This window comes from Chanos chanos, chromosome 13 (assembly GCF_902362185.1).
Source record: "Chanos chanos chromosome 13, fChaCha1.1, whole genome shotgun sequence".
Lineage (NCBI taxonomy): Eukaryota > Metazoa > Chordata > Actinopteri > Gonorynchiformes > Chanidae > Chanos > Chanos chanos.
In genome coordinates, this window is record NC_044507.1 from 16,082,283 (window position 1) to 16,107,043 (window position 24,761).

Genomic DNA, 24,761 nt, shown 5'->3' on the forward strand with positions numbered 1-24,761 from the left:
TTTACGTATTATCCTCCTAGCGGAGAGCTGCTCATTTAGGTTTAGTACATTTTTTTTTTTCCCCTAGCGAAACCTTGTACAGCTACCTGTGAGGAGTCTTCATCGTGGAGTGATTAGTGACTTTCTTATGCGTTTTATTCCGTCTACAGGTGGAAATTCCAAACATACAGAAACAGAGAAAACACTTAGCCAAGCTTGTTTTGGACATGGACTCGGCACGGACACGGTAGGAATAGATCCCTCATACGGATTCATGTGTTCATTGCGTTGTTTATGTTTCCTGTCCGATGGCATCTTACCTCCTCCCCACCTTTAGATGGCAGCAGTCGTCCAAGTCGTCCAGTCACCCCAGCAACCTGCAGCCGGGCGGGGCCAAAGCCGACGCCCTCCGAGAGGAGATGGAGGAGACGGCCAATCGGATGGAAATCTGTAGAGTAAGACAAGCCGCAATCTTCAGTGTCATCAAATCTACATGCATAACACTGTTATTAATAACACCAATCATAAACTTATTAATTTTTTTATTTGCTTACTTACATACTCACTTATTTGTCCCCCCTGTTTACTCAGGACCAGTTGTCAGCAGACATGTACAATTTCGTGGCCAAAGAAATAGACTATGCAAACTACTTCCAGACGGTAAGTGCATCTCTTTACAGTAAAGGGTAAACAATGTTTCCAGAATATCGAAAGGCAATCTATTAGCTTGTCAAAAGAACAAGCCTGTGGTGATGTTTATGTAGCAGAAGGCTAAAGAGAGTGCTGAGGGCAGCACTTACTGTCTGTCCTCTCTCTCTCTCTCTCTCTCTCTCTCTCTCTATCGCTCTCTCTCTGCAGCTTATCGAGGTTCAGGCGGAGTATCACCGGAAATCTCTGGAGATTCTGCAGAGTGTCCTGCCTCAGATCAAAGCTCACCAGGGTAAGTGTTTCACACATGTTAGTAATGTGTCTTCTCCCCCGGTTTGCCGTCATCTGTTTCCCACACATGCGTAGGTGTTTCTTTGTGTGTTTTCTGTGTGGATGTCAGCCAGGTGTTTGTGTGTACATGTGTGTGTGTGTGTGTGTGTGTGCGTGACTGTGTGTATGCGTGTGTGTGTGTGGGTGTGTGAATGTATGAGCTTGTGCATGTGTGTATGCATGCGTGTGTGTGTGTGTGTGCCTCTGTATATAATATTTTTGGCTGGTGTTGTGTAGAGGCGTGGATGGAGAAGCCGTCCTATGGGAAGCCTTTGGAGGAACACCTGACCATCAGCGGTCGAGAGATCGCTTTCCCCATCGAAGCCTGCGTCACCATGCTGCTGGAGTGTGGCATGCAGGAGGAGGTCAGTCCTCTGTCCCGTAAACCACTGCCGAAACACGACCAAACCAAACGTACCAGCTCAGTTAATATCAACATCTCCTCACCTCCGTCCACTCTGTCAGCCTTAACAACAGGGCACTGCTCGAAGAGACTCAGTTGAACAACTATAATTAGAAACATCTGTACAGTTTTACAATCAATGAAATTCTGCCATGTTTTTGTGGGACATTTGTATTGAACCTTTTTTTTGTTGTTTTGTTTGAATGAGAGAGTCTAGCCTTTGACACGCTGACTGTTGTGTGTTCAGGGTTTGTTCAGAGTAGCTCCCTCTGCCTCTAAACTGAAGAAGCTGAAAGCCTCTCTGGACTGTGGGGTCTTGGATGTGCAGGAGTACTCGGCCGATCCACACGCTATAGCCGGTGAGCCTATATCCAACTCTGTATCTTTTTTCCTAGGAAAAAAAAAATCTAGTCTCATATCTTCTCACGTGTCATTTTTTAACCACTTCTGATGCTTTAAACGTAGTATGGTTCACAGTGGTTTTGACCCCAAAGTCTTTCCCGTTTAACTCTGCCCACGGTTAGATCCATCTCATCATTTTTTCCCCTTTAGTATGACTCACCCCTGCCCGCTGGTGCTGACCGGCACTGCACAGAGACTTATGGGAAAGTGACTGCATGCATTGCTCTGAGCTTGTAAGAATGAGGACGCTTAGTACACTCTGCCAATATTCAGGCCAGAGAAAACCACACCTCCCCTCTGGCTTCAATAAGACATACTCCATTTGAATCTCTCTCTCTTCTCTCTTTTTCTCTCTCTCCCTTCCTCTCCCTCTCATCCTTCTCTCTCCCTCTCTCTGTTTGTCTGTCTGTTTCTCCTTCCCTCTCCCTCCACCCCTCTCTTTCTTTCTCTTTCCCTCTCTCTCTCTCTCTCTCTCTCTCTCTCTCTCTCTGTCTTTTCTGGTTTTCCTTCTCTTACTCCTTCTCTTTTTTCCCTCTTTTTTTTTCTCGTCTCCTTCTTTCCTGTTCTGTTGTCTCGTTCAGGGGCTCTGAAATCGTACCTTCGGGAACTCCCGGAACCTCTCATGACCTCTGAACTCTATGATGAGTGGATACAGGCCTCAAAGTAAGCAAGAACACCATACCATGCCGCAATCTGCATTCGTACTCTGTTCGAGCTCACCTCTACAACGTCTCACTCAGACGAGTAGAAGGCCAAGTTTTATTGTGTGTGATTTGATAGTCATAGTGAATATAAGATACAAGTATGGAGTTTGCTGTAAAATATGCATCTTGTTCTATATGACTATATCTGTGTTATCCTTCTTCCTATGAGAGCAGAGCATTCTTTTTTTTTTCCTCTTTAGTATCCAGGACATGGACAAAAGACTACAAGCTCTGCTGGCTGCCTGTGAAAAACTACCCCCTGACAATTTGAACAACTTCAGGCAAGTGAACTTTTGGGGTGTTTTTTTTTTTCTTCTTCTTCTTCTTCTTCCTCTACTTCGATTTCTTCCTCTGTGCTGTCTTTGTCTGTCTGCATCTCTTTTTCTGTCTCTGAGTCTCTCTGTCTGTCTGTCTGTTAGGCAAACTGCCCATGCCATAGACAACAAAGCCAAGAACTTACGAGAAACAGCAGGAGCTTACATTAACGTCACAAGTCTCTCAGACAGACAGAATCCTCATTGACAGACAGCTGGGATGTTTCAGCTCATTTGATTCATTTCTGGATGTGCTGAGAAACTTATTAGCCCTGCAGTGGGTGTTTGTATCCTGGCTCTTGACTTAAGCCCTTTCTTCATAACGTATTGAACCGATTGCATTGCAGCTTTTTGTCGCGAGGATAAATTCTACCTTTGACTCTGTCTGTCTGGGATGAATGATTTCTTTGTTGCAACAAAAGGAGCATGAGAAATTGCTTCCAGCTTCCAATTGACCAGCTTCAGTGCTATAATAATTCCAATGAGCTCCCAATCAAAATGAAGGGAGAGAGAGAGAGAGAGTGAGAGAGAGAGAGAGAGAGAGAGAAAGAGAGGGGGAGAGAGAGAGAGAAAAGGGGGGTGTAGGATTGCATATAAAGCTATTTTATACTTCTTTCCATATTTCTAATTCTATTTTGATTTCTATTGTCTTGTTTTTGAATTTATGAAAGTACTAGCTTGTACAGTGAAGGTTTGACGCGTAAATGTTTTGAGGTTAATCGTATGTCTGGAATGCTTTTACTCGCTCCACTGTACCTGGGTTTGGGTCCCACGAGTCCAGCACTGTAAAATATTGATAAGAATCTGAGACAGGAATAGCAGATGTGAGTGCAAACACAGGAGCTAGAAAAAAAAAACGAAGAATATAACTTATTTACCATTTGCCTGCTTTTCTTCCAGATATTTGATCAAATTTTTAGCCAAACTCACTGAGTACCAGGATGCTAACAAAATGACTCCAGGTAACATCGCTATAGTGTTGGGTCCCAACCTGCTCTGGTCAAATTCAGAAGGGTAAGTTGAGGTTTTCTTCTTAGCAGCTATTGGATGTTTGTGTTATTCTGTGTTGTTTTATTTGAGCCAATAAACCTGACTGATGTTAAGTTGGCAAGTGACATCTGTGCGTGTGTGTGTGTGTGTGTGTGTGTGTGTGTGTGTGTGTGGGTGTGTGTGTTTAACGAGATGTAAGGTGTGCGTTTTAAGTGGTTTGTTGCTCTCATCAGGAACATGACTGAAATGATGACCACAGTATCTCTGCAGATCGTCGGCATCATAGAGCCCATTATACAACACGCAGACTGGTTTTTCCCCGGAGGTGAGAGATAAACACACACACACACACACATGCAGCAGACACACACATGACACTGTCACGCAAGCACGTTCACCCGCCGCTGTGGGATGTGAACTGGTTTTCCTCTTCCGTTCTAAGATATTGAATTCAACCTGACGGGCAGTTATGGAAGCCCCATCCACACCAACCACAACTCCAACTACAGCTCCATGCCTTCGCCGGACATGGACCAATCAGAGCGCAAGCAGCAGCACGACCAGGGTCGACGCCCACTGAGCGTGGCCACCGACAACATGATGCTTGAGTTCTACAAGAAGGACGGGTATGCGCTAACGGGCACTGGGCTGTTTAAGCCTCTAATCGAGTCATTTTTCACCTCTGCATTTTGACAAACTGCATCCCTCTGCATATCCAACTGCACTCCGCTTTCCTACCTCAACACACAAAGAGCTCAGTTTAATGCTCTCTCTCTCACCTGCTAGAAAGCCACTCAGTAAGATAACATTTTAAAATTCACTGGCACGGTAACGTTTTGGTAAGAGTAGGGCATCTTAAGCCTGTCAATCATTTGCCATTGCATGACCCTCCTGCCTCATCAGTGCTAATTAGCAGGGCAACGCATCTTAAACTCTCTAGGAAGCAATCCCCCCACCCCCACTTATTTAAATAGAATCCACTACCTGGTCCCATGCCACTGGATTGGCACCGTCTCTATAGCAACGTGACTGGTTATGCGACGAAAGGCCACACCTGACTTGTCACATTCTCTGGGTGCTGTATTTCTCCCGCTGAGACGCCCGAGGCAAACGGCAGATATGCCCGACTTAGCCCGACGCCGCCTGCAATGCGTCAGCAGGTGAAAAACTGCTGGGTTTAGAACAGACTGCTCAGTTCTAAAGCTCTCACAAACAGTCAAAAATACTTTTCTCTCTCTCTCTCTCTCTCTCTCTCTCTTACTATCATCTGTCTATCTACTCTTCGTCCACTTTAGTGCAACTTTGACTGTCGTAGCTTGGCCAGTTTTAATTGGTCTGCAGAGAGATTTAAAAAAATCCCAAATCTGCTATTTAGGAGACGGCCCGTGTTTTAAGTAGGAGACAAGAGAGCAGAGGTCTCTTTGTTTACATAATCTGTCTGTGGGACAGGCCTGAGCTAATTAGAGCAAATGAGGCCCTTAATAGTCTCTCAGCTGGAGAAAGCGCTAGCTGCTTATTTGAGCCGGCATGTTTTCACCTCTGGAGCTGCGCCCTTCCCTCGACTGACACTTTCAGACCCGTTCCCCCTTATCTAACCCCTCACCCCCTCCCATACTCTCCCTCCACTGTGCACAACTGTCCACACCTGTCCGTTTGTCTAGACATCGCCATGGTGATAAACTCGTTGAACTGTGACCCTTAATCTACTAACCCCTGTTCCTTTGTCCATCCAATGCAGCATTAGGAAGATTCAAAGGTACAGTCTTGTATGTTTTATTCTCCGCTCTGTTTTATTCTCTCTCTCTCTCTCTCTCTCTCTGTGTGTGTGTGAGTGTGTGTGTGTGTGTGTGTGGTATTGTCTGTGTATCTCTCTTAGTTGTTTATGATTAATGACTTATTTTCTATCTCTCACTCTCCCTCTCTATCTGTGTGTGTGTGTGTGTGTGAGTGTGTGTGTGGTATTGTCCCTGTATGTCTCTTAGTTGTTTATGATTAATGACTGATTTTTCTATCTCTCTCTCTCTCTCTCTGTGTGTTTGCAGTGTGGGGGTTAGGGTAATGGATACGTCCTGGGTCAGGGGAAAGGGTACATCTACACTGGCACGTAAGGCTTCCTCCACCCCTCCCAGCATGCAGGGGCCTGGGTCCCCAGCAGACGCTCTCATACCCGAACAACCAGGGGAGCTCGCCACCTCTCTGTCTCCTACTCCGCCACCCGCAGACAGGGGCAGGTAAGGGAGCGCCTTGCCGTCAACCACATCATCATCATCATCGTCATCATCATCATCGTCATCATCATCATCCGTCTTTTTGTTGTCAGAGTGAACCCACCACAGTCTCTCTATTCATTCCCTTTCAGTCCTTATTTTAACTGTTGTATATTCTGTGCAGTAATTTACCACTGCACAGTAACATTTTGTTCCTCTTACATGTCTCTTATACCACTTGTCTGTTTCTTTCTTTTCATAGTTCTCTGTCTTTCTCCTCTCTTATTTCTGTCTGGACGCCTATAATTAATCTCATTTTTGAGATCATCTCACAACTGATTTCATTTTTGATCCGTGTCATTTCGAACAGTAAATTGTTGTCTCCCATAATCTTATCAGAGCTGAGTCAGGATCGATCAACAGTAATTCAATACATCACGTTACATAATATGTATCATTTCAAATGGCAAAAGATTTCATGTCGTTGTTCCATAAATCATTTCCAGCTTGTTAACCCGAGAGATGAATGATGTATCTACCAACTTTAGCTATCTCACCCCAGCATACCCATCCCTTCTCTCACGTTCACCTCGCTAACTGCTGTTCAGAGGGGTTTTTTGTGACTGTTGAAAGTGTTTGGCTGGCTTGCTTTGCTCTCTGTCACTCTTTCAGCCATTGAAAGGGTTTTGTGTCTGAGTTACACTGCTCTAGGTTTAGCGGATGAATCATCAGTATTAGTTTTATGCACCTTGTTATAATGGAGGGTCATTATTCTTGTTTTTTATTAGTCACAGAAGAGAGCTTGTTGCCGCGTTTAGATGGGGAGGCTTGCGGTTTAAACTGAAACTGTCTCTCGACTTGGTGCAGTGTCCAGACACAAGGTCATGCTTAGCTCATCAGAGAACAGTGTTTTTTTTTAACAAATACAGTGTTTTCTGTGTGATTTTTTTTTAAAAGGAATCTGAAACGTGTCATTCTAAGCTTCCCTTTCCTTTGCTTTTGCTGCGTGAAAAGCTCCCTTTGGGCTAAATTTTTTTTTTTTGGTTGTTTTTTTTTTTTTTTTTTTTATTCATCGCCCCGCACTGAAATTAACACTCATCGCAGCTTGAGACAAAAACATTTTCTAGAAACTCACTTTTCTAATTTCCTAAACATTTTCTGAGATAAATACAGTAATGAAATTGAATATGTGATATAGTACTACAAGAGTAGACAAAAAGCTGGACGTGAAAAATTCCACGTTTTTTTTTTCTCTCTGTCGTTGTCATTCGTGTCCCTGTGCAGTTACTAGAGCTGTCTTTCCTCTGTCTGCTCTTTATTGTTTTAATATCTGCAGCTCTGACGACGCGTCGCCCAATCGCTCGGACTCCTCTCACGCCTACCCGTCCCACGGGGAGGAGCGGCCGCCCCCTCCTTACCCCTCCTCTTCCTCCTCTTCCTCTTCTTCCTCTCACACAGCCCCCCACCACTTCTACCCCAAACCCCCCCCTTGCGCTCGGCCCGTGGCCCCAGGCCCCGAGTCCCAGCCTCCAGGTTCCCCCCCACCGCCCCTTCGCTGGTCTGGCTTCAGCCCGCCTCAACCCCCTCCCTCTTCCTCTTCCTCCTCTTCTTCGTCCTCACTGGACATCAACTCTAACCCCAAGCCCAGCTGCCTGCACTTTCCCAAACACGGCCCCGCGTGTGACGCACCGCACATTGCACCACCTGACACTAACACTTCGCCCCTCTACATTAAAACACCCCTCGTGCTGACCCGACACGACGTTTCCCTCGGCAACCCCCCTAGCCTCCCTTCCTCCGCCCCCCCACCGTGGGCTGCCTGTCCATGCGCCCGTGAGAGAGGACCCCCCAGGTTGACTAGGTAAATACGACGCCTGCGTCCACCCACCCTGCCTCAGCAACACACTGACGGCCGTCCTGGCTCCGCCCCCTGCCCACACACACACTGCCAGAGTGGCCTCTCCGAGGCGCCAACGCACTGGCTCACCCCTTAATCTTGTCGATTTTTTTTTTTTTATTATTATAGATATATATTATTTGTCTTTCTTGCTGTTCCAATCTCATATCTCAGATTCTGTAACATTCTCGTTGTCCAAGGAAGCCTCTCATGGGGGTTGCCTAGCAACTGTGGATGTTACTTTGCTTTTAGAGAAAATGGATCCTGGCGTAGAGTAGAAATGAATACATGACTCATGCAGCATATGGTTGTTTAGAAGCATATGAATGTATTTATCATCCACATTGCTGTAAAATGAAACGCCATATACTAACTTTTTCGGTCATTTTAAGAGAATGTAAACGAGTTTAAAAACAGAGGAGTTTTGGTCAAAAAAAAAAAAAATTAATGTTGGAAGGCCCCAGACACAAAACCTTTAAAAACCATGATCCATCTGCTCATGGCTCATCACCCATGTTCTGGGACTTTGGAGCTAAAGGTTGAGATAATTCATTGGTATTGTGCTTGGGCATAATACATATATACCACAAACTGTATTTCTTCAAATGACAGCTGGATGGGTATCATATCTGATCTGCCTCAAGGTTTGAGAAGAAAACCCACACAGTCCCTAATGCACATCCTCCCTCAAATGTGGGCCAAAAGTTTAATTGAGCAGGGAATAGCACACATTACTGATCTTTTTTTAGAATATTAGTCCCCCCCAATTGTTTGAAAGGTTGCAGCCAATGTCACATGAATACTTTAAAATTCTATTAGCAAGTCACACACATCATCAATGTAAAAATCCCTATTAAGAGTTAGTCATACCAAACAGGACAGCATGAATCATTATCCCAGTGTGTGTGTGTGTTTGTGTGTGTGTGTGTGTGTGTGTGTGTGTGTGTGTGTTTGAACGAACCTGCCTGAGAAAGGTTCTCCTCCCCATATTCTTCCATTGGTCCTCATGCTGAAGTCTTCCATGTGAGTGTGTGTGAGACACATGCAAGGTTGAGTCAGTGAGCTCTGCTGGATCTGCACAAACAGGTTGGGCTCTGGACTGAAGATAACAGAGTGGAAAACAAGCGGTGCAAACCCAGCCATATGAAGGCTAAATGTGTGGCATGTGGGTGTGTGTGTGGGCGTGTGGGTGTGTGTGTGTTGTATGTGCACAAGGACACTCTGTCTCTGCTGCCGATGAAGATGAGAAATACACTCAGGCTTTTTCCACCTTCATCTGTCTTTGAAAATAAACACACATGCAGACGCACACATGCACACACACATACGCACACGCACCCGCGCATACAAATACACACACAGGCACAAACACAAACACACACACACACATTTACACATTCACACACACACATAGACATACACACATACGCACACGCGCATACAAATACACACACAGACACGTGCACATACACAGGCACAAACACAAACACAAACACACACACACACACACACACATTTACACATTCACACACACACATAGACATACACACATGCATGCACGCATGCACACGCACACACATGAACATTTGCAGCAGGACAATTAAGATGAGGATAAAGATGATAACGAAAGCAGCTTCATTAATATTCAATTTAAATGTGTATTTTACTGATGAGCAGGTGAAAAGCAGTTAGTTATTGATTAAAACATCAGAGAGAGATGTTATTAGTAAATATTATGAATGAAAATGAGGAGGGAAGAAAAGAACAGTGCTGTGTGAGTGATCCTCGTGCACTAAAACAGTCAGTAATACAAGCGTGGATACAGATCAAATTCTTTCAGTCATGTTCCTCTCTCCCTCCAGCACTCTGAAAAGCAAGGAGCTCTCCCCTGTGATTGGCCACAAGGCTGTGCAAGTGACTGGACCAACAGTGCCCCCTGTCAGCGGCCAGCAGAGCAGCAGCCAGTCACCTCATTCTGCAGAGCACAGCCCCCACACCCTGCGCAAAGGTCCGCCTACACCCCCTAACACTCCACATTCACCATCACCGGTGTCATTTTGTATTTACATTTAACGAGTTTGTAGATTTCGTCTTTTTTTCTTATTCCTTTTTTCTTTTTATCTCTTTCTGCAGCCTCTAAGAAGCTGGCCCCTGTCCCGCCCAAGGTCCCCTACGCCCCATCTGGGGGGATGTCAGACCAGTCCACAGGTCAGCCGTCACCGGTCAGCCTGTCCCCCACTCCCCCCAGTACCCCCTCCCCGTACGGACTGGGCTGTCCCCCCGGACACGCACCCGCGTCCTCCCCCGGCCAGACCCCCATGGGGGCCTCCCATTCCCTGTCCTCCCCACCCTCTCTGACCGGCACCCTCACCAAATCCAGGCCCACCCCAAAGCCAAGGCAGAGACCGAGCCTGCCCCCACCTCAGCCTCCCACCGCCCCCCCAGGCCTTTCGGGCCCAGCCCCCCAGCCCCTGGAGCAGGGCCTGCTGGACGGAATGTCTCCCGGGGAGAGCATGTCCACAGGTAAACATGTCGCCGTGGCGACCCCACGGTTGGGAATCCAGCGTTCCTCTCTCAAACTGTCTGTTTCACCGTCCTACGCAGGTGATGGACTCTGACTGACCTGACTGGCGCACCTGTAAAATGTGAAAAAGAGTTCTGTCTTTTCTCTCCCCCAAGTTCATTCTGATAGCATTAAACTGACTGTGAGAGGTGGTTTTAGATTCAGTCATGAACGAGACGAATTCTGATTGTGTTGATGATTGTGCTCTGACTTTTCTTCAGGATAATGTGAAAAACACAAACTTGAACAAGGGAAGTGAAGGGAATATACCCTGAGCATAGGCTCTTAGCTGTCTGACTTTAACCCACAGTATTTTAGCGGTTACTTTCTCTACTGTGCCAGACTTTCACGATGAAACCTTGACGGTGCAGATTATAGAGGCCTTTTGTCGTTTTTTCTTGAGAGGCCTTCTCGTTGAGTCCAACGCCAACTCTGGCGTCCAGTTCTGGCATTGTTCTCTCTCTCTCTCATTTGAAGCTCTGAGGTGTGTCTTGTCAGTCATTCTCCTCTTTGCTCACTCTGATTGATGTATGACTCTTTTGTCCCCTACCCATCGTCGTGCACCTTGCAGCTGTGTGAGGCCAGGGACTGAGTGTGGGCTAAGTGTGAGAGGGACGTTTAGGGTAAGCCAGACCTGCTGTGCCCGCGCCATAAGCCTCATCTCACCGCCACCGCCTGGCCTGGTGCTGTGGCTGCCTCTGGGGCCTCCTGCAGCCTGTTCTCTACAAACCTCTTTACCTTTAGCAAACTCAAATCTCTGTTTTCTGTCTTCTGTCTCTCTCTCTCTCTCTCTTTTCTTTTTTCTCTATCTCTCCCATTCTTCTCCCTCTCTCTCTCTCTCTCTCTCTCTCTCTCACTCCTCTCTCTCTCTCTCTCTCTCTCTCTCTTTCTCTCCCTGTCTCTTTCTCTCTCTCTCTGTATTTCTGTGTCTGTACTCTTTGGAGCTGTGTGCTGTCTGTGTGCCATTGCTGCTTCATTCTCTAAGTGCCGTCTGTGCATGGTGTTGAGACCAAGCTGTGCATGGCTTACGGACTACCCAGAGTGCACCACACATTCTCAACGTTAGCGCTTTTCCAAGGTGCCCCCCTCCATCTTACTGACTCCCACTCCCACTCTCGCCCCTCGCCCCATCCCGCCTTCCGCGCCAGCCCCACCCCCCACCCCACCCCTGTCTCTAAGGTGGGCACAGGTAACCCTTCCCCCTCAAACCCATCCCCACGACCCGGGCCCGTTGCTGGGCGATGTCCGCCCGTCTCCTCTCGCTCTCTCTTTCTCTCTCTTAAGATACCGTCCTTTCTCCATCTCATTCTTACACAGGGGAGGTCATCACAATCAGAAAACAGCCTATGCAGCTGTCTCTTCAAAACCAGACCAAGCTAAAAGATACTTTATGTTGCCTCAGACTCACTTCACATCCATTTTGTTGTGTCTCTGTGTTAAGTATTTTGGTCTTTTTGTGGTGAACATGAAGTGAATGTCATCTGTGATAATTCTGTAACATGTCTTCACCAATTCCTTTTACAATATTTTATAGATTTTTTTTTTTCGAAAGTGTGTCTGTTAATTTGATATTTTAGAGTACCGGAATAAACTATAACAACAAGTATTCATATCAAATTGTTTTAAAAATACATATTTTATTCCTTTGCTCTTGAATAGATTATGTGACAGAATCCCTGTGTAGAATGTCAGGAACCAAACATTCTCCAGCTTTCTCCTTCAGTGAAACCTTCGCTGACTAGATCAAACTATGCCTTTGGATAAAAAAAAACTGAATCTCCTTTCTTTTCTTTTTTTTTCCTTCTCTTTTCTTCTTCACACGTCATCGTCATCGTCAATGTCTTCTTCATTACAATAATCACAATCGCATTTGTTCCGCTTGTCACCCCCCCCCTCGTACGCTGACCATTGTGGGCGTCCCCCTCCATTCCCATGACCCCACAGCAGATCTCTTCAGTTTGGAAATCCCCCCCATTAACGTCAACCTGGACAGCCTGCTGGACGAGTTCAGGGTCGCCCCTTGCCGGGGCTCCCTGACCGTGGCCGGCCCTTCGGAAGGACAGCCCGTGTCTGAAGAAGAGTCCCAGAGCACCATGCTATGACCCGTTGAGCCCACCCAGCAGCCTGCCAGCTCCGGCGGAAGATTCTCTCTCCCCTCTCTCCATCCTCACGAGGTCCAACAGACAGACAGGCAAGCCTCCACCTAACCCAACACGCTCTCACCGCTAGAACCGGATCTTCTGTCACGTCTGCCACTGAACCAAACGGGAAAAAAAAAAATTACTGCTCCAGATCACTAATAGTGTATACGTTCCTACAGCTACACAACATGTGCCATAGAGGAGTAATTAGGACGACTCACAGAACAGAACGCCACTCGTCTGAAGTGCTTGTAATGTGAAGGGGAATATGCCTCGTTATGCATATCGTTTTTGTCTTTCATTTCCCCTTTTCTTTCTTCTTTTTTTTTTTTTTTTTTTATTGCGTCAGTGCATTTACCTTTGCTTTCATGTTCTGCCTTACCAGAGCCTGCTATTTAGATTGCAATACAGTGGACACATTGGAATGTGTTTGTTGTTTTGATTCCAGGTGTTTGACTCCAGAAGAACCTCATATTCTGCTTTGTCTTATGTGGGTGGAACAGAAAGCTGTCCTCAGGGAAAAAGAGGATAGCGCTAGTTTGTATTCCTGACAGGGTCTAAGGGAGGGGTAGCTATTTTTCTATCCTCACGGTCAAAAGGATGGCCATGGTTGTGTATGGCGAGCAGCAATATTTCAGTCTAGAGTCCTGTTATGATCTGACCTGCTGCTTTCTCTCTCTCTCTCTCTCTCTCTCTCTCTCTCTCTTTCTCTCTCTCTCTCTCTCTCCCTGTCCTGCTGACATAACACACATGCACACACATGCATTTTACATAAACAACAATACACCACTGCTTTAATACATGCAACTGCTTAGATATATCTGAGTAACTGGTTAGTGTGTGCACTTACCCATCCCAGTACAGTGCAATAATGCCTTTAGAAGGTGCAAAATACTCTCACAGTCTTAAGACTTGGATCTTTACTGGTGGTGCTGGTGTACCGCACAAATGTTCATAGACCATAACCAGGACTGAACTAGACTTCATTCACACATCTCTTTCTGAATGCACAACCTGTAGTCATTAATTATTCTCGTTATTCACCTAGTTTCAACTTTCAGGCTCAAAAATCCACCCACCAGCCCTGTGTAAATAAAAAAACCTGTACATACAGCTTTGTAGATACATGCCATGAGAAAGATGAGATGAAAAGGCAAATATGAATTATACATATATTGATATATGTTATATGTCATATTTATCTTGTATAGAAATAATGTTCCAAAATAATTTGGTGTTATTTTGTCCCTGTGCACTAAGTTGCCAGATTCACACACACACACATGCACACACACACGGACACACAGAGAAACCGTGAGCTTTTGCACTTTTGTAAGCCATGAACTAATACTGTAATCACACAAATGCAGCAAAGAGAGAGATTCTGATTTTTTTTCCCATTATGAACAAACAGATAACTGGTAACATGAGGAGATCTCACATAGCCTTAAATATAAACTGCTATATAATACTTACATACATACATACATATATATACATATACATATATATAGATATATGTGTGTGTGTGTGTGTGTATATTACACCTACATTTGTTTCTTAAAGTTTGAATTCTAGTCTGTCCAAAATGCATTGCATATTATAGACAGAATCTGCTCTATTTTTTTCTGCATTATGAAGATATCGTTGATTTCCTTGAGGATCTCATTAAGTGCAATGCTCACTTTTATAGATAATGTTTCCACACTTTGAAATGAAGAAAGATACGTGATTTTTCAGAGCGCGTTTCACACGCCGACAAATCCGTAGTTACCGTGAGTTTCACTGCCTTTCACAGTGCTACTGTCTCCCCAGAGAGAATCAAAGCATTGGCCAAGCACACACACACAGTTCAGACAACGCGGGGTATATCGGAAATGGCTTTTTTTTCTGTATTGCGGGAGGGGGGGGCCATTTACCGAATTGCAGAAAGAAATAGATGCTGCAGTTCCTCACTCAAACCTTACAGGACACAACATGTCATTCAAAGTGCAATTACAACGTATCCCCGGTAACCCTTAGGAGAAGAAGGGGCCAAACCTAAGAGAGATCAGAAATCTATTCAGAAGTCTCATGGCTTTTTTTTTTTTTTTTTTACGTTTGTTTTTCTTGTTTTCTCTTCTACTACTTCTTCTTCTTCTGTTGTGTTTGCATAATTCAGGGACAAAAACTCAAGAAGAACTATTCTCCGAATTTGTATGGTATGCCTCAGTGTGTGTTATTTTCATGAAGATTAATGGTGATTGAGTACTATTAATAGTTGTAGTGATTATACAATGATAATTGCAAGTGGCCTCACATTAGATATTTATGTCCTACAGCTATTGGCGAGTTTTGTGTGTACTTGAGGTTTTGTCTGTATTGGTTTTTATAAGTGTTCTGTGAGGGGGGCAGGGGCGTCTGTGTGAGAGCGCTGATTGAATGTGTCAAACTCTTTACCCAGGTTATTCGCTGAGGTAAAGCCTAAGTAAATATCTGATAGCAGTTGCAATAGAAGCATGATTTTTTTGTTATTTTTCATTCCTATGCTGACACAGGGCTCTGGTTGTTGTGGCAGCGAATGCTTATGATAAAGAAAAAATGTTTGATGATGATGAAGAAAAGGGGAGAGGTCTGTCCTGTAAATGCACTTGGCTCAGAGTCAAGTGTGGAGCTCTCGCAGTTATTACCATGTATTTTCACCACGTACATTGTAAATCAAATCATAATCTACATGTTCATCCATAGTGCTACTATCAATTAGGACATTTTATGTATCAAAAAGTAGGAGTCCATGACAAACAGTATTGAAAATGAGGTAATTTAATATTCACAATACATTTTTAATTCAGTGACATTCGTTCATAAAGGATGAAGTTTTCAAAGTGGAGACCAGTTAAAATGAATTTTCACATTATTCAGAATGACACAAAACAGAAACAAAGCATGGTTCTGGACAATTAAATACATTAACAGATAAATAATCGTTAGAACAATCGAAATCATTATTTCTCACCACTTGCTTGTTTGCATCTCATCTTGCGAGAGCCTGCCTCTTGACTTTTTTCTTTTCTTTTTGTTTTTTTTTTTTTTTTGTTTTTTTTGAAAGATCAAAGAACGAGTGTGATAAGAGCATGCATGCACATTGTTAGTCACTTTTGATATTTCATGATTCCTGTCAGCCACCTTACTTTGGACGAAAATGTATTTGTTACAAGCAGACAATGGATGGCCTCGAGGACTCGCGTGAAGAGGTCACGGAAAGGTCATAAGCTCATTTATGAGTGCACATCATACAAGGACGAACAGCCTCTCCCCTGCTTCCACTACTCATGTACAAATCTGCCTGTAAGTCAAAATCCACCCCCCCATCCCCCACCCCCCTTCCTCAGCTTAGCATATCAAGTGAAACAACACAGTCTGTACTATGAAGCCTATCGCAGTCCTTCTCAGAATGTCAGAAATATAGATATATTAAACTCTACATTTGTAATAATCATTGTGTCAGGTGTTTTTTTTTTTTTCTTGTTTTTTTTAAAGAATTTTAATGTGGGAGGTTTCAATCAGCGTACAGTTCACACAGAAAGTTTTCTTGTTGCTCTCGCCTCACAATGCGCGGGTTGAATAAACTCGCCCTTAAGATTCTGCTCTTACCGTTTGCGCCTTCTCACAGCTTCTCAAAGACAAAGTGCAGTAAACTCACACAACAGACAGACTTCTCATAATATAGTTTGTCCTTCATAAGACAAATAACAAATAAGAAGATACTTTAGATCTGCCTTTTTTAACTGAAAAATAACCAGAATGTTGTTGGACCAGTACTTTTCCAGTACATTTAATTCACTATCTTAGCACTCTCCCTTAGCTTCCCTGATAAGTGCTGACAGGTGTAACATGCTAACCTGTGTGACAAGATCTACTGGATAAACAAGGGCGTGTGTCTGGAATTAAGAAACAATGAGTGAGCTCTTAGGTATGGCAAGCACAGGGAACACACTTTCAGGGAACACTCTGCTACCCACCCTCCTTACACAGAAACCAAAATACTGGTAGACACCCTGTATTCTCTCTCTCTTTTCCCAATCTAATGTTTATCATAGCAACAGGTCACAATAGCCTCCTAAGTTTCAGTTAATTACCTACTGACCCATTTCATATTTTGCAAACAGGTCAAAATCTCAGATCAGTTGTTTGCATGACGTTATGCATTAAGCATCTCCATGCGTGAAATGTTAATCAAACCAGTTACTGAAATTCTAAGCACGTTCATGAAAGGATATTTATTGCTGAAGGACCTACACGTATGTTTCTGGAGCTCTCTTAAATAAGGCTTCAAGAGTCATTAGGAAATTTACAAAGAGTGACAATATATGACTCAGCATTTCTTTAAAAGAAAGCAAAATGGAAATATTCAAAAATCAGTCACTTTCATTTTCTTCACAGTGGCCAAGTTGAATTACATCCACGCAATTTAAGTTTTTGAATTTGACCTTGTAAAAAAATAAATGTAGTTGAAGACATAGAGTATGTCATTGTCCTAGTAACATCAGTGACTGGATTTTTCCCCAGATACGAGCCTTAATGACTTCACACGCTCTATTCAGCCAAAATAAAGTGCTTTGACGAACATTAACTATTCACTCTTATCAGTCATTGCAACTTCGCTTCATGCCAACAGGATCCATGGCGCTGTTGCTGCCACTAACGCCAGTAAAGTAAAAGTTATTAGCAAGATCAACAAGCAATTTGAGGTCGAACAAATCCTCCGACGGTGGGACCTGCCCAGAGGAAGAACTGTCACAACATTGACCGCATCATCCTCAGTCATAGGTCGACCCAGATCACTGATGATAAAGACCTGTGAGCAATTATTGTCGGAACTGGACTGGTTCTGGTCGCCCAGTCGTGATGAAGCCCATCTCAGACACTGACCAACCCGACTCTGCGTGTTCGGTCCCAGCCCAGCACTTGAACCTCTGCTGTAAGATGATGAATGCGTGTGAGATGCAAGTTGAGCAGACACCGGAACTTTCAAAATCCTTGTGCCACGGGGCTCTGGCCCAGTTGTTATTAAGACTCCATGCTGTTGGATGATGAATGTGAGATGCCTGCAAACAGGACAAACGATACTGTCTCTAGTGCTGCCGTCGTCTACATTCTTACAAACAAGAGTTTTAACCAAGCAGTCGTGGCAAAAAACGTGTCCACAACTTAATGTCCTAGCGGTATCTGTTAAGTTTTCGTAACACACCGGACAATCGGTGTCCAGCACATACTCCTCCATCCCTTTGGATTGAATTCCAGTCAGTGTCAATTTCAGCTCTACTCTATTTCTTGGGCACCTGATCTTTTAATGGAAGGAAAGTGTCAAATCTATTAAGGTGGAGCTACGCAGCTACCCAACAGGTAGAAGTTGTCTGACCGGATATCTCTACTAAAGCACACAAATAGTGTACTTGTATTTGGTTCACATTGCAGCCAATCAGACCCGTTCACAGAATCCTTAACCTCTCCCTAAATTTAGTCCTTTGTGTGTGAAAAATCAAATTACTGATGTAACAATGCGTCGCTAATATTCTGTGAATTTGAATTTATCGGCTATGTGAGCATCGATATCGCAAAAGTACTATTCTTCAAAACCAGTATGGTAGGTATTCATTAAGGACTATTTTTTTCACTTAAAGGTTTTCTATCATTCTCTGTTTCTCTCCAAGAAAATATATATCATGTTCCTTAACAAAAAATAAAGAAAATGTAAGAAATACAGGCATTAAGGTTCAAGATCTTGAGTCAAGTGACAATACAAATATTTCGTGTGAATCTGTGACGTATGACATTTATTTGCTCACTTAGAGCATTGTGAGAATATATTTCGCATCTACGGATGTTGACAAGCACAAATGTTGCACAGAAGTTATGCAATGACTAAATCTGATCTTGCTCAAAGCCCAAACCGAGCTTTGGCGAGAAAAATCGTCTCCAATGTTATCTCTTGTGCCACCTCGTGGTATACTTGTGGTACTTGTCACTATGAAGGACCACATACAGTATGCGCGAGAGGCACAGCCGTCCTGCGCCTTCATTCTTTCACATTACAGTGTAATACTTTTGTATACACACACACACACACACACACACACACAAATAAACAAACCAAAATGACAGTTCAGTATTTTAGGAATAATAATAAATTTAACTTGTTTTAAACTGTCTAATTAAAATACACTGTCATGTCTAGTTGTAACAAAAACCAAATGAACTAAAATAAATCTCCAGAATAAAAAAAATGTTCATTTTCACTGGAAACCACCCCACCCATCTCTGTTTCGTGATGCAACGTTACTGACGTACATATTCGTGATGTCATTCCGTGCTGAAGTCATCTTTACCGGAAACTGTGCTGCTAGTTGTTTGAGACGCGTTGGCGTTTTACTGTGACTACATTGGCAGCCAAAGACAGCCGAAGGAGAAGTATGTTAAAGAGCGTATGAGCTTAACGAAAGGCCAGTGAGTTGGATTGGACATGTAAAGGTATGTAACGAGACATCGAGTACATTCAAATGTATTGTTCTTTTAGGCTTGTTTGTCAAGTATTTGATGTAACTGTTCCCTACACATAACCATTAGCAAACATACAGCTGTCGGGCGGCAAGACTGTTGCTAGCTTGTAAATTAATACTGCAAAGCCATTAAGCTAGCTAGCTGTTTGTCTGACGCGTAATCCTATATTTTGAGCAATGTGTTTTGCGATACGGAATGTTTAACCTTAGCAAACAACAAGCCAACAACAAACACTAAAGGGAGGTCCTTAATGCTTGTCAGAGCGAGTGAGCTAATGGTGAGGGTGAGGTGTAAAGGATATCGCCTTGAACAGCCCGACCGGCTAACAGAACAAGCTGGTTTATCATTTACCGGAAAAACAATAACCTAGTTAACTAAAGTACTTTTATATGAAACAGGTTCCCCGCCCAACGTATCTCAGACTGCCTACCGTCTGTATTCCAAATCAAGGTAGTTGAATAAGTTGATGTCAATTAGCTTGCTAATATAATTGGATCGTTTGTCATTGCGGTCTGTTATTGAAATGCTTACTTAATATGATGCTAAAGTCCGCTATCTAGTCTTGCTTTATTTGGTGATACGGGGACTTTCGGGCTAAACATAAGGTCACGTCCTGAACTCAGGGGCGCCTCGTCCGGCTCAGTCTATTCCCAGAGTCTAGCCTGTCATGACGGCGAGGAAAAAAAAAAATCTGAATCAGTTTTCGTATTGAATTCCTCATCGATGTTGATCACAACAACTGAAACCTAATACATTCCCTTATACACTTTAAGGATACATTAATCCACAGTGTTCTCTCAGAGACTGCCTGGAGCCTTCTCCTCACAATCTGGTCTCCCCTGCGTGATGCAGAGCGTCTGCTCTGTTACTCAGCAGGGCAGTGTGTGGAGGATTGTCTTCCTGGAGATATGTGTGTGTAATACCCAAAGAATGCAGCTTCCCCACACTAAACTCATTCTCTGTGGAAGTGAATGAGGAGTCATTGGCACTGAGCAGTGGAAACTGAGGTACATGTGCTGCTGTGGCTGATGCCGGACTGCCGCTCTTTGGAAATCCGGGTGGTTTTGCTGTGAGAAGGGACAGGATGACACTAAGGAAGTGTTGGGAGGGTATCAAACGATTACATAAACTTGAAACTGAATCGCCATGGTGAACCGTCTCTTGTTTTCAGAATACACATGTTGTTTGTTTCTTTAACCTTATGGGTATTCGATGATTTCTCTTTGCTTTTTTTGTACTAGAATTTTCTCAGAGGTCTTGAAATGCAAAATATAGGATATTGATGAATAATGCAGTAGTTTTATTTCCCTGTGTGATGTATCAGGCTGTGTGAAAGGAAAAGCCTCAAGAAAAGAGAATGTTTGTCGCCAGTATGTCTGGAGATAGGAAGTGTTTCCTTCAGCAACTATGTGCTTAGAATAGCCGTGTGTTTCTCCACATGATGTCATGTTTTGACCAAACACTGAATGTTATACTGTAAGCTGAGTTATGGTGTACTTTCCCGATGGGTTGTTGTGACACTTAAGCTATACGTGGATCCATTAGAGGACACCATGACAGTTTTTTTTTTTTTAAACCTAACATTGACTACAAACTATTTTCAAAAGAAAGAAACAAAGGAATCGACCAATCATAAAGCACAATACTTGCCTTTAAAGACAGTGTGCAGGCACGCTAACTATTTTCAAAGAGTTTCTGGACAATTATAGGCCGTGTGTTAGCAGCTGGTTCACAGAACGGCAAGAACTGTAATTAGAAAAGGAACAGAAGCTTACTGATGCCTTGTTCAAAGATCTGGTGCTTGTATGTTAGTCATCACAGCCACCAGATTGCTGGAGTAATTCACACAAAATCACCATCAGTGGAAATGAATGAAGAGAGAGCTGAGGCCCAGGCAGTAAGAAACAACAGGGGCTCTGTATGTATTCAAAAAGCACTCATCCAGACCAATGTCAGGAGCAAGAATTTTAATGAGGAGGCCACTGCCGGACAACAGTGTTATCTTTGACCATGTAAATGACCTCGGATCTTTGTTTCATGTGTTTTCATCAGGAGGTTATGCATCCGAATCATTGGACTCTTCCATTTTCTGAGCTGTTCAGAACAAAGTGACATTTAGGAGAAAATAAGTGAAAGAGTGAAGTCTGGTTTAGACAGGTAGAGAAGTCAGGAATTCCTCTGGACAGAAAGGACAAGGAAGAAGCAACCTGATTAGCTCTGTATGACTGCTTAACACCATAGGGCAGTGCAGTCTCCCCATAGTGGAGACAATTGAACCAGTGTCAGGTGAGGGCAGTGGCTTGACACAGTCTGCCTGTGATCTGCCTGGTTGGGGTTGATGGGGGCATTGCTCCGGATGGAAGATGAAGGAGCTTTAGCGCTCTGTCAGGCACTGTCATTACAGCCTTGTCTCTTCTCCCACAGATCTCTCTACCATGGACACAGAAACCACACCAAAATTCTCCTCCAAAGACGAGGAAATCGATTACTGGAAGACTCTGTCTCTCAAGTACAAGAAGAGGTACTATTTTTTTTTTTATTCTTGTCTTATCTCAGCGTTTGGGTAAAACAGAGAGAATTAATCAAAGCTTTACAGTTGAATTCCCCCTGTGTGTGTCTATGTGTCTGTGTGTCTGTGTGTGTGTGTGTGTGCGCGCGCGCACATTAATGCTGCAGAGGCATTTAATTAAGACTCAAACCAGTACAGCTTTGGGTCTGTGATCAAGATCACTTTGGTATCTTCTATAATGTCTGATGCCTAGAAATATCTAAAGCAGCCTGTAAATGTAAATTTCTTACATTTACATTTGGTGTAAATGTAATGTAAAAATGTCAGTTTGTAGATCATTTGGGAAAAATATGGTAAAGTATGAATGGTCCATGGCCTGGGGCCACATGAACTGGGGGGGGATCATGTGAGAGACAGTGAGATCAGGGCATGACTGTAGAGAACAGGAATGTTCCTCAGTACCTGTGCTGACAGTACAGACAATATGCCGTGTTAGAGGCAGCCATTCACAGGTCACGCTTTTGAAAAGAGGCTGGACCCAAAACATCCCGGTTTTGAAAACAACACACTGGTCTAAGAGGACGTCAAGTCGGACGGTTTCTTTCACCCATCCACCAAAACATTCGAAACCATAGTGTGAACATGTCCTGTGTGATGCATCTTTTTTTTTTTTTTTTGATGTCTTTCTTGTTTCCTGTGTCCTGAGGTCAGCATCTCACAGTTTGCCTGTGTTTTGTCACTTCTGCGAAGCACGTCGTGTATGAAAAGTCCAGCTCAGCTCTGTCACATAAAGAGCTTTTATGCCTCCTCACAATGCTCAGCATCCACACAAATGAAGTTATGTCATCACGCAAATATCATATGACTTCGCATACAGTTTCTCTCTCTCCCTTTCTTTCTTTCCTTTTCTGTTGCTCGCGGCTACAATTTCCCCCTTCCAGTCATACCGTGCGTCCAAAGCCAGAGTCATGTGGTAGACCTGTATAGTTGACGATGGCTGTAAATAGTTCTGTGGAGCTCTGTAGGAAGATTTGTTCTCTCCCTGTGTCACTGACCTACAGACATGCCTTTAACCCGCTCAGGGGGTATTAAAACCAGATTTCATGACTAAGGATCAGATATGGGCATACGAGCAGGGCAATCACAACGCAGACGATAGGCGATTTAAAACTCGTTTCAGAGGGAGGGCGCAGGCGTAGAGGTTCCGCTGCATCCGAAATTTACGCGTGTGTTTTGACATTTCATTTTTAGAAAGCAGAACTGTCCTCAGTGAGGGTTTTTTTGTTTTGTTTTGTTTTGTTTTGTTGTGTTCTAGAATATCCCTTGAGCTCTGTTATGTGTACTCTGAGGGCTCAGTGGTTTCTAACTCTCTAACCATAAGAGGAAACATGACTTCCTTTTCTGCCACCGTCAGACAACTGTTTGAGTCTAAAAGAGAAGAAACAGTTGGTGGTGGCAGTAATACCAGCAGACTGCTGAGTGCTCCTGTCTGGTTGTCCAGTTGTCATACCTCTCTTCCCAAACTCGGCGTGGAACAGAGGGCTTGCACAAGTTCTTTTTTTTTTGTTTTTTTCCCCTCCCCTGTGTTTCACAGACGGCATATGCTGGCTGACGGATGGTGCACAGCCCCTGTGCTTTGGTGGAGCACAGGAAGTGTTAAAAATCCAGAGAATTTCCGCCAGAGGAAGGAATCAGACATCTCCTTATGGAAAAAGAGACCCTTGACCACAGACAATTTTTAAACCACGGAGCCAGATTTTTTCAGTATAAATTATGTGTCTGACACCGAACAGTTTCAGTTTCTCATGCTTGTCCAATGCAGACGTTTCTATAAATACACACGCACAACTTTTGTATTTCGTCAGCCAAAACAAGACTGAAATTTTTTCGAGTTCTGAGAAGCTGGTTATCTTTTGGCTGTTATTTGGGGCTTGTTCTGATAAAACATACTTTGTGTTTGAGTTGGTATGAGAAGAATGGAGTGTAGGGTTGACACGCCGACAGTCTCCACTGTTCATAAAGAGAGGAGGAATTTGCCTCAGGCCAGCGTGAGAGGGAAATAACTGCAGTCTCGTAGAGCTTTCTCATCCAACAGCATCTTTGGGCACCAAGAACACCTTCCAAAAACAACGTCTCACATTTTGACTCTTCCCTGAACCCGTTTCTGTCATTTCCTGATTTTTAAGAGTCCTCCGCTGTTTCACCCTCCCTTACACACCAAAGCCCCCTCCGACACTCAAACCTTTGACCTCTGTCCTGTGGAGGTCATAAAGAACAGCAGGCTTTAGGCTCCATCTGGGCTCACACACATCTGAACGTTCAGACTGACTGTCTCTTTATAGCCATCTCTTTTTCTAAAACCAGGCTGTTCTCTAACCCGACACGCTGACATTATCAACATGCGCTCTTTAGAGCAAATAACCCTGCTTGCCAGGCGCAGTTTTGCCTTGTTTGGATTGGTAATTGAATTAGTAAGTCAGTTTTATTCCTGCCTCTTTTCGGACTTGTAGCACAGACCCGGAGCAGTAAAATGAACCTGACTGATTCTAATTCATTACCCTACAATAGGAACAGCTGTCATGTCTTTCTGCCATGCTCCTTGTCTGTTGCTGATTTGTGCGTGATTTAACGTGACACGCGTGCCATCCCCGGTCCCAGATGGCCGGGGCCATATAAGGGACTTCTGGGAGTACCGTTTCGCATTGTCTGATTAAGCATCTCTCTCCATGCAGTTACCATGACGCCCAGGAGGAGCTGCAGGAGTTCCAGGAAGGCAGCAGGGAGCTGGAGGCAGAGCTGGAAGCGCAGCTAGGCCAGGCCGAACACCGGATCCGGGACCTCCAGGCGGAGAACCAAAGACTGAAGAGTGAGGTGGACACCCTTAAGGTAGATAAAGCCACACAAGCAAAGCTCTCCACATTAGTGCTTGGACGCACATGCCCGGACCACCCAGGCGCCATAAGCACTGCTAAACGGTCTTTAACAGCATATTACAATGACACTGATACTGGTGACACGATGCAGAGCCCGGCGTAAAGTATCAAAGGGCATGTTGACCAGTGGCAGAGAACACACAGTGAATGCCTGAGTGCTAATCCTTCAGTGCACTGTAATTGGATGTTGGGGATCAAGCA

At 44.0% G+C, this 24,761-nt stretch overlaps 3 protein-coding genes across 3 annotated transcripts in view; 2 read left to right on the forward strand and 1 right to left on the reverse strand.

The window, feature by feature from the left end:
- The first annotated feature begins 570 nt into the window (after window positions 1–570).
- arhgap44a (Rho GTPase activating protein 44a) lies at window positions 571–12,539 on the forward strand. Its single transcript, XM_030790239.1, has 15 exons — window positions 571–639; window positions 838–919; window positions 1,195–1,322; window positions 1,608–1,719; window positions 2,344–2,425; window positions 2,667–2,747; window positions 3,681–3,794; window positions 4,004–4,095; window positions 4,213–4,396; window positions 5,509–5,526; window positions 5,813–6,001; window positions 7,314–7,838; window positions 9,737–9,882; window positions 10,008–10,397; window positions 12,382–12,539. The coding sequence occupies exons 1-15, from the start codon at window positions 589–591 to the stop codon at window positions 12,537–12,539; spliced, it is 2,352 nt and encodes a 783-aa protein (XP_030646099.1). The 5' UTR covers window positions 571–588.
- Window positions 12,540–17,223: 4,684 nt separating this feature from the next.
- On the reverse strand, window positions 17,224–17,841 carry LOC115827050 (RING finger protein 222). The gene has a single exon (XM_030791004.1). It carries the CDS (start codon window positions 17,839–17,841, stop codon window positions 17,224–17,226), a length of 618 nt encoding a protein of 205 aa, XP_030646864.1.
- Window positions 17,842–18,998: 1,157 nt separating this feature from the next.
- ndel1b (nudE neurodevelopment protein 1-like 1b) overlaps window positions 18,999–24,761 on the forward strand; it is an 8,810-nt gene continuing 3,047 nt past the window's right edge. Inside the window, exons 1-3 of the mRNA XM_030790250.1 lie at window positions 18,999–19,088; window positions 21,543–21,639; window positions 24,360–24,513. Coding sequence (XP_030646110.1) covers window positions 21,554–21,639; window positions 24,360–24,513 — 240 coding nt within the window. The 5' untranslated portion in view covers window positions 18,999–19,088; window positions 21,543–21,553. The remainder of the gene's footprint in view (window positions 19,089–21,542; window positions 21,640–24,359; window positions 24,514–24,761) is intronic.

What these genes read in the sequence shown, in the direction of transcription:
- arhgap44a (XM_030790239.1), top strand. Translation starts at nt 589, where the DNA reads ATGTACAATTTCGTGGCCAAAGAAATAGACTATGCAAACTACTTCCAG. An exon ending in ATGCAAACTACTTCCAGACG is followed by an intron (nt 640 to 837) that starts GTAAGTGCATCT and finishes CTCTCTCTGCAG; the next exon opens with CTTATCGAGGTTCAGGCGGA. An exon ending in CCACCCGCAGACAGGGGCAG is followed by an intron (nt 6,002 to 7,313) that starts GTAAGGGAGCGC and finishes TAATATCTGCAG; the next exon opens with CTCTGACGACGCGTCGCCCA.
- LOC115827050 (XM_030791004.1), bottom strand. Translation starts at nt 17,841, where the DNA reads ATGGAGGAGTATGTGCTGGACACCGATTGTCCGGTGTGTTACGAAAAC.